Source organism: Oncorhynchus masou, unplaced genomic scaffold (genome assembly GCF_036934945.1).
Source record: "Oncorhynchus masou masou isolate Uvic2021 unplaced genomic scaffold, UVic_Omas_1.1 unplaced_scaffold_1318, whole genome shotgun sequence".
In the NCBI taxonomy this organism is placed as follows: Eukaryota; Metazoa; Chordata; class Actinopteri; order Salmoniformes; family Salmonidae; genus Oncorhynchus; species Oncorhynchus masou.
Window position 1 is genome coordinate 157,501 of NW_027003045.1, and position 10,026 is coordinate 167,526.

Genomic DNA, 10,026 nt, shown 5'->3' on the forward strand with positions numbered 1-10,026 from the left:
CACAGGGGTCATAGACCTAGAGTGGTGGACTGGTACAACAATAACACAGGGGTCATAGACCTAGAGTGGTGGACTGGTACGACAATAACACAGGGGTCATAGACCTAGAGTGGTGGACTGGTACAACAACACAGGGGTCATAGACCTAGAGTGGTGGACTGGTACAACAATAACACAGGGGTCATAGACCTAGAGTGGTGGACTGGTACGACAATAACACAGGGGTCATAGCCCTAGAGTGGTGGACTGGTATGACAATAACACAGGGGTCATAGACCTAGAGTGGTGGACTGGTACGACAATAACACAGGGGTCATAGACCTAGAGTGGTGGACTGGTATGACAATAACACAGGGGTCATAGACCTAGAGTGGTGGACTGGTACGACAATAACACAGGGGTCATAGACCTAGAGTGGTGGACTGGTACGACAATAACACAGGGGTCATAGCCCTAGAGTGGTGGACTGGTACGACAATAACACAGGGGTCATAGACCTAGAGTGGTGGACTGGTACGACAATAACACAGGGGTCATAGACCTAGAGTGGTGGACTGGTACGACAATAACACAGGGGTCATAGACCTAGAGTGGTGGACTGGTACAACAATAACACAGGGGTCATAGCCCTAGAGTGGTGGACTGGTATGACAATAACACAGGGGTCATAGACCTAGAGTGGTGGACTGGTACAACAATAACACAGGGGTCATAGACCTAGAGTGGTGGACTGGTACAACAATAACACAGGGGTCATAGACCTAGAGTGGTGGACTGGTATGACAATAACACAGGGGTCATAGACCTAGAGTGGTGGACTGGTACAACAATAACACAGGGGTCATAGACCTAGAGTGGTGGACTGGTATGACAATAACACAGGGGTCATAGACCTAGAGTGGTGGACTGGTACGACAATAACACAGGGGTCATAGACCTATAGTGGTGGACTGGTACAACAATAACACAGGGGTCATAGACCTAGAGTGGTGGACTGGTACAACAATAACACAGGACAGAAGAAGAGAAGCCATTGATTTTTATATTTTATTTCAAGTTTATTTAACTAGGCAAGTCAATTAAAAACTCATTATTATTTACAATGACTGCCTACCCAGAGGCAGAAGGCCTCCTGCGGGTACAGGGGCGCGGGATTAAGAATAATAATGTTGGACGAAACACACATCACGACAAGAGGGACACCACAACACTAGATAAAGAGAGACCTGAGACAACAACACAGCATGGCAACAACACATGACAACACAGCATGGTGACAATACATGACAACACAGCATGGTGACAATACATGACAACACAGCATGGTAGCAACACATGACAACACAGCATGGTAGCAACACATGACAACACAGCATGGTGACAATACATGACAACACAGCATGGTAGCAACACATGACAACACAGCATGGCAGCAACACATGACAACACAGCATGGTAGCAACACATGACAACACAGCATGGCAACAACACATGACAACACAGCATGGCAACAACACATGACAACACAGCATGGCAGCAACACATGACAACACAGCATGGTAGCAACACATGACAACACAGCATGGCAGCACCACTACATGGCAGCACCACTACATGGCAGCACCACTACATGGCAGCACCACAACATGGCAGCACCACAACATGGCAGCACCACTACATGGCAGCACCACAACATGGCAGCACCACTACATGGCAGCACCACAACATGGCAGCACCACTACATGGCAGCAGCACTACATGGCAGCACCACAACATGGCAGCAGCACAACATGGCAGCACCACTACATGGCAGCACCACTACATGGCAGCACCACAACATGGCAGCACCACAACATGGCAGCACCACAACATGGCAGCACCACTACATGGCAGCACCACTACATGGCAGCACCACAACATGGTAGCAACACAACATGGTAGCAGCACAACATGGCAGCACCACAACATGGCAGCACCACAACATGGCAGCACCACAACAAGGCAGCAGCACAACATGGCAGCAGCACTACATGGCAGTAGTACAACATGGTAGCACCACTACATGGCAGCACCACAACATGGTAGCACCACTACATGGTAGCAGCACAAGCATCAAAGCAGCCCAGGACCTTGAAGGAACCCTTGAACACAGCGAAAGAGTAGCAGGACATTCTTAGTCACAATGTAATCTTGCAGTGTGTGTGTGGGTGGTACCATACACTGGAGAGGAACGGCTAAGAGAAGATAATGTATTTGGTCAGGGTGCAGTGGACAGCATAGAGGTCAAGTGAATAAGGAAGCAGAGAGACAGGGTGTTGTGGACGACCATGTTTCAGAAGCGTAGTGAACTGAAGTGATGCAGGAAATAGCAGTGTACAGGTCTTTCTTCTCGTTAAAGACCATGTTTCATTCCCAAAGCCTTGGCGACAGAGGGGACAGAGGTGACAGAGGCGACAGAGGGGACAGAGGGGACAGAGGCGACAGAGGGGACAGAGGGGGCAGAGGGGACAGAGGGGACAGAGGGGACAGAGGGGGCAGAGGCGACAGAGGGGACAGAGGCGACAGAGGCGACAGAGGGGACAGAGGGGACAGAGGGGACAGAGGGGGCAGAGGGGACAGAGGCGACAGAGGCGACAGAGGCGACAGAGGGGACAGAGGCGACAGAGGGGAAAGAGGGGGCAGAGGGGACAGAGGGGACAGAGGCGACAGAGGGGACAGAGGGGACAGAGGGGACAGAGGGGACAGAGGGGACAGAGGCGACAGAGGGGACAGAGGCGACAGCAAGAATGTCCCAAGTATTGACTTTCCTCTTTAACACTTTGACCCACATCAATGTTTCAACACCCCCTATTCTACATGATTTAACGGTATGCCTTTGTCTTGAATTACTTACGCTACGATCCAAATCAATTCAAAGTGTGTGAAAATATGTTGAAATGACATCTTAGCGGTTTGATTGACATTAGGAAGGGCTTTGGATGGAAGGGCTGGATGTTCGCATGAAAGATATCAACGAGACCTCTGGCCCATCCTCCTACCAACCAGGGAACACCCTCCTACCAACCAGGGAACAGCCTCCTACCAACCAGGGAACACCCTCCTACCAACCAGGGAACACCCTCCTACCAACCAGGGAACAGCCTCCTACCAACCAGGGAACAGCCTCCTACCAACCAGGGAACACCCTCCTACCAACCAGGGAACAGCCTCCTACCAACCAGGGAACAGCCTCCTACCAACCAGGGAACACCCTCCTACCAACCAGGGAACAGCCTCCTACCAACCAGGGAACACCCTCCTACCAACCAGGGAACACCCTCCTACCAACCAGGGAACACCCTCCTACCAACCAGGGAACACCCTCCTACCAACCAGGGAACAGCCTCCTACCAACCAGGGAACACCCTCCTACCAACCAGGGAACAGCCTCCTACCAACCAGGGAACAGCCTCCTACCAACCAGGGAACAGCCTCCTACCAACCAGGGAACAGCCTCCTACCAACCAGGGAACAGCCTCCTACCAACCAGGGAACAGCCTCCTACCAACCAGGGAACACCCTCCTACCAACCAGGGAACAGCCTCCTACCAACCAGGGAACACCCTCCTACCAACCAGGGAACACCCTCCTGCCAACCAGGGAGCACCGGAAGACAGCAGACAACCCTTTAGTAATGAGTTCCCCAGCCCTAGTTACATACAGCAGACAACCCTTTAGTAATGAGTTCCCCAGCCCTAGTTACACACAGCAGGCAACCCTTTAGTAATGAGTTCCCCAGCCCTAGTTACATACAGCAGACAACCCTTTAGTAATGAGTTCCCCAGCCCTAGTTACATACAGCAGACAACCCTTTAGTAATGAGTTCCCCAGCCCTAGTTACATACAGCAGACAACCCTTTAGTAATGAGTTCCCCAGCCCTAGTTACATACAGCAGACAACCCTTTAGTAATGAGTTCCCCAGCCCTAGTTACATACAGCAGACAACCCTTTAGTAATGAGTTCCCCAGCCCTAGTTACATACAGCAGACAACCCTTTAGTAATGAGTTCCCCAGCCCTAGTTACATACAGCAGACAACCCTTTAGTAATGAGTTCCCCAGCCCTAGTTACATACAGCAGACAACCCTTTAGTAATGAGTTCCCCAGCCCTAGTTACATACAGCAGACAACCCTTTAGTAATGAGTTCCCCAGCCCTAGTTACATACAGCAGACAACCCTTTAGTAATGAGTTCCCCAGCCCTAGTTACACACAGCAGACAACCCTTTAGTAATGAGTTCAACAGCCCTAGTTACATACAGCAGACAACCCTTTTGTAATGAGTTCCCCAGCCCTAGTTACATACAGCAGACAACCCTTTAGTAATGAGTTCCCCAGACCTAGTTACATACAGCAGACAACCCTTTAGTAATGAGTTCCCCAGCCCTAGTTACATACAGCAGACAACCCTTTAGTAATGAGTTCAACAGCCCTAGTTACATACAGCAGACAACCCTTTAGTAATGAGTTCCCCAGCCCTAGTTACATACAGCAGACAACCCTTTAGTAATGAGTTCCCCAGCCCTAGTTACATACAGCAGACAACCCTTTAGTAATGAGTTCCCCAGCCCTAGTTACACACAGCAGACAACCCTTTAGTAATGAGTTCAACAGCCCTAGTTACATACAGCAGACAACCCTTTAGTAATGAGTTCCCCAGCCCTAGTTACATACAGCAGACAACCCTTTAGTAATGAGTTCCCCAGCCCTAGTTACACACAGCAGACAACCCTTTAGTAATGAGTTCCCCAGCCCTAGTTACATACAGCAGACAACCCTTTAGTAATGAGTTCCCCAGCCCTAGTTACATACAGCAGACAACCCTTTAGTAATGTGTTCCCCAGCCCTAGGTACATACAGCAGACAACCCTTTAGTAATGAGTTCCCCAGCCCTAGTTACATACAGCAGACAACCCTTTAGTAATGAGTTCCCAGCCCTAGTTACATACAGCAGACAACCCTTTAGTAATGAGTTCCACAGCCCTAGTTACATACAGCAGACAACCCTTTAGTAATGAGTTCCCAGCCCTAGTTACATACAGCAGACAACCCTTTAGTAATGAGTTCCCAGCTCTAGTTACATACAGCAGACAACCCTTTAGTAATGAGTTCCCCAGCCCTAGTTACATACAGCAGACAACCCTTTAGTAATGAGTTCCCAGCCCTAGTTACATACAGCAGACAACCCTTTAGTAATGAGTTCCCCAGCCCTAGTTACATACAGCAGACAACCCTTTAGTAATGTGTTCCCCAGCCCTAGGTACATACAGCAGACAACCCTTTAGTAATGAGTTCCCCAGCCCTAGTTACATACAGCAGACAACCCTTTAGTAATGAGTTCCCAGCCCTAGTTACATACAGCAGACAACCCTTTAGTAATGAGTTCCCCAGCCCTAGTTACATACAGCAGACAACCCTTTAGTAATGAGTTCCCCAGCCCTAGTTACATACAGCAGACAACCCTTTAGTAATGAGTTCCCCAGCCCTAGTTACATACAGCAGACAACCCTTTAGTAATGAGTTCCACAGCCCTAGTTACATACAGCAGACAACCCTTTAGTAATGAGTTCCCAGCCCTAGTTACATACAGCAGACAACCCTTTAGTAATGAGTTCCCAGCTCTAGTTACATACAGCAGACAACCCTTTAGTAATGAGTTCCCCAGCCCTAGTTACATACAGCAGACAACCCTTTAGTAATGAGTTCCCAGCCCTAGTTACATACAGCAGACAACCCTTTAGTAATGAGTTCCCAGCCCTAGTTACATACAGCAGACAACCCTTTAGTAATGAGTTCCCAGCCCTAGTTACATACAGCAGACAACCCTTTAGTAATGAGTTCCACAGCCCTAGTTACATACAGCAGACAACCCTTTAGTAATGAGTTCCCAGCCCTAGTTACATACAGCAGACAACCCTTTAGTAATGAGTTCCACAGCCCTAGTTACATACAGCAGACAACCCTTTAGTAATGAGTTCCCCAGCCCTAGTTACATACAGCAGACAACCCTTTAGTAATGTGTTCCCCAGCCCTAGTTACATACAGCAGACAACCCTTTAGTAATGAGTTCCCAGCTCTAGTTACATACAGCAGACAACCCTTTAGTAATGAGTTCCGATACGTTCACCGATATATCGTGCATCCCTAGTTATGACATATTATGACATGATTATAACCGTGTTATAATGACGCCTGGTGTCAAGTAGTGGGACCACTTGTTCTAATGCTTACCCTATAATAACGCTACAAATCATCACATGATGGCGCATGGTTTGGCTACAAATCATGAAATATATTGACCAATTACACACAGCAGCCGACAAGTAGAAAAATAGAACTGAATTGAACATGACATTAATTTAAATATGATTTAAATAGGCCTATAGCCTACTGTTTTATTTTATACAGTCATCTCGGTTTGAATTTGAAGCATCTTTTTATACTTCGCTTGTTTGAATTAATGGCAAAAACCTTGTCAACGTTGTTTGTCCTGAAGTTATCGGCGGTCACAGAGACGGATAAACCGAAAACAAATTTGTGCAACAGAAGTTGATATTAAACGTTTTTTGTGCGTACGGAACATTTTTGGGATTTTTTTATTTCAGCTCATGAAACCTGGGACCAACACTTTATGTTCAGCAAAGATCCTCTGTGTTTAAAGTGATGCAGGAGAGGGAAAGCATCTAACGACGCTCTTACAGTAGCTTTTCAATAACGATGGTTTTGGGGAAACAGCTCAGAGATTGACCGATGCTCCTACGAAGATTCTAACGATGAATTTAGCCTTAAGATGCTTTTGGAAAAATCGGGCCCAGGTTGCTACGGTGCAACGGTCTAAGGCTACGGTCTATACGGTTCAATACAGCGCTTTGAATAATAATAATAAGTCAACACGTTCAATTGAATATCTTGTCAGCGATGCATTATACAGGCTATGATAGGATTCATATTACCTGGTTTTGTAAATAATCAAAGGTGAATTCACCAATCGAGAGTCAATAGGTTACTGTTTTCATACACAGATAGGACTATATATGGTGTTTATTTTGTGGGAAAAAGCGAGAGACGTCTGCACTTACCTGCTGAAAATGGCTTCACAAACCCTCTGTATTAGCGCATGGCACAAGCAGACTCCTATTCTTTCTGGGAAGAATACAATAGCCCTGAAGTAGAGTATTAGTTGACTTCTATCACCTTGGACGTCCGAGCGGCGGGTCGCCGTATCCAGACCGCCTCGTCCTCTGCGACGCACCTGGCGTCAAAAGGTCACGCACAGGCTGGCAAAAGTAGAAAGTCGCAGGACCGTAGAAAACAGCGTTTGAACTAAACGGTTACGGTACTTCTATTGCAAATGTGTGGTCTGTTTCGTCTAACTAAGATCCGCCTTACCTCCCTCCCTCTTCCCCTCTCCCCTCCTCCCTGGTCTGAAGGCACCGTCTCCGCTATGGCACCGACGCCCTCTACAGCAATCAGGCCGTTTACGCACGAGCCGTACCGTATTCGGATTAATTGTGTGCAGCCCATGGACCTTGCTACAGATCCTGAACTGGGAATGCGGAACCGTGGACACACCGGGTGTGCAGGTTTTCCAGTGGAGAATGCTTAGGGGAGGAGGGTTTATAATAATGTCTGGAGCGGAGTAGATGGAATGGCATCAAACCACGTATTTGATACCATTCCACCAACTCCGCTCCAGCCATTACCAGGAGCCCGTCCTTCCCAATTAAGGTGCCACCAACCTCCTGTGGTTCCAACCCAACAACAAACATGTTTCAGCCAATGAAGAACTGACTGACTGAATCAGGTGTTCAGAAGAATGGAAGGTTTTCTTTCGCTCTTTCCACATCATTTCAATTAAATTTCGTTGAACCAACGATGAATAAGACGTTGTCTTGACGTCGGTGCCCAGTACATGTGTCTATGGCTGCATTTACACAGGCAACTTCCCAATGAACGTTATGGGCCCAATTTCCCCGAAGCATTTTAAGGCTAAATGTATCGCTAAATGTACCTTTATAGGGGAATCATTTCATCTCTGCGCTGTTTCCTAAAACCATCGGTATTAATGTTGCACTTGAAAACGCGCATCTGCCTCCACTTGTCGAACAGCTAAATGCGTCATTAGATGATTTTTTTGTGCCGTGCCGCGTCACTTTATACACAAAAGCTTACGATAAACATAGACTTATATGGTTTATCCGTCTCTCTGTGACCCCCGATAACTTCAGAACAAAGTTAACTACAAATATAAGTTGCCATTGTCTTTGAAATTCATACTAACAAGTGACAAACACAACGCTTCAAATTAAAACCGAGATGACTGCATTCAAATATAAATGCATGTTCAATCAATTGACTTACCTGCGTTACTCTGTAATTTGTTGCAATTTATTTTGTGTGTAGCAACGAAGTGTCAAATCTGTGATTGAGTGATTTTTTTCAAATAAACCTCAGTGTTTTCGAACGCAGGTGGTAATATCTCTCGAGGCGCAGATCTGTCTTCAGTTTTTTAATTTGAACATTATTTAACTAGGCAAGTCAGTTAAGAACATATTATTATTTACAATGACTACCTACGGGGGGAACAGTGGGTTAACTGTCTTGTTCAGTAGCAGAAGGACAGATGTATACCTCGTCAGCTCAGGGATTCGATCCCTCTAACCACTCGGCTACCTGCCGCCCCAAAATATTGTTAAATAATGATATTTATATTATATATAATAATTCTAATTATATTAAGGAAATATTTGAATGGAGATGGCTGATCCGAGAGTAGCACTGGTTTTCTTTCAATCCTTTCAGTCTGGACACATGATCCAATGGCGCCCTTAGCGACGGGTAGTTACCCTTAGCGACGGGTAGTTACCCTTGGCGACGGGTAGTTACCCTTGGCGACGGGTAGTTACCCGTGGCGACGGGTAGTTACACTTGGCGACGGGTAATTAGCTCTGTGTGGTCTTTTGGGAAACGCATGTTACATCTTCGCTGTTGTGGGAGGAAAGATGCATCACTAAAACATTGGAGAAACCGGGAGCTGGACACACGTTCCATCTTCTATAGTAACAATATAATACCACTAGAGGTCCTCATCACATCACAGTAGGTAGAGGTCCTCATCACATCACAGTAGGTAGAGGTCCTCATCACATCACAGTAGGTAGAGGTCCTCATCACATCACAGTAGGTAGAGGTCCTCATCACATCACAGTAAGTAGAGGTCCTCATCACATCACAGTAAGTAGAGGTCCTCATCACAGTAAGTAGAGGTCCTCATCACAGTCAGTAGAGGTCCTCATCACATCACAGTAAGTAGAGGTCCTCATCACAGTAAGTAGAGGTCCTCATCACATCACAGTAAGTAGAGGTCCTCATCACATCACAGTAGGTAGAGGTCCTCATCACAGTAGGTAGAGGTCCTCATCACATCACAGTAAGTAGAGGTCCTCATCACATCACAGTAGGTAGAGGTCCTCATCACATCACAGTAGGTAGAGGTCCTCATCACATCACAGTAGGTAGAGGTCCTCATCACATCACAGTAAGTAGAGGTCCTCATCACATCACAGTCAGTAGAGGTCCTCATCACATCACAGTCAGTAGAGGTCCTCATCACAGTAAGTAGAGGTCCTCATCACATCACAGTAGGTAGAGGTCCTCATCACATCACAGTAGGTAGAGGTCCTCATCACATCACAGTAAGTAGAGGTCCTCATCACAGTAGGTAGAGGTCCTCATCACATCACAGTAAGTAGAGGTCCTCATCACATCACAGTAAGTAGAGGTCCTCATCACATCACAGTAGGTAGAGGTCCTCATCACATCACAGTAGGTAGAGGTCCTCATCACATCACAGTAAGTAGAGGTCCACATCACAGTAGGTAGAGGTCCTCATCACATCACAGTAAGTAGAGGTCCTCATCACATCACAGTAAGTAGAGGTCCTCATCACATCACAGTAGGTAGAGGTCCACATCACAGTAGGTAGAGG

General features: G+C 46.9%; 2 protein-coding genes across 2 annotated transcripts in view; one reads left to right on the forward strand and one right to left on the reverse strand.

Annotated features, from left to right (window-relative positions):
- The window catches only part of LOC135530291 (epidermal growth factor receptor kinase substrate 8-like), a 102,285-nt gene extending 94,859 nt beyond the window's left edge, over positions 1-7,426 (reverse strand). Inside the window, exon 1 of the mRNA XM_064958651.1 lies at positions 7,118-7,426. The gene's annotated coding sequence lies outside the window, so the exon portion shown is untranslated. The remainder of the gene's footprint in view (positions 1-7,117) is intronic.
- On the forward strand, positions 3,000-3,671 carry LOC135530292 (uncharacterized). Its single transcript, XM_064958652.1, has one exon. The coding sequence runs from the start codon at positions 3,000-3,002 to the stop codon at positions 3,669-3,671; it is 672 nt and encodes a 223-aa protein (XP_064814724.1).
- Positions 7,427-10,026: the final 2,600 nt, after the last annotated feature.

Bases quoted from the DNA above. Each gene is read 5' to 3' on its own strand.
- LOC135530292 (XM_064958652.1), top strand. From the start codon at position 3,000: ATGAAAGATATCAACGAGACCTCTGGCCCATCCTCCTACCAACCAGGG.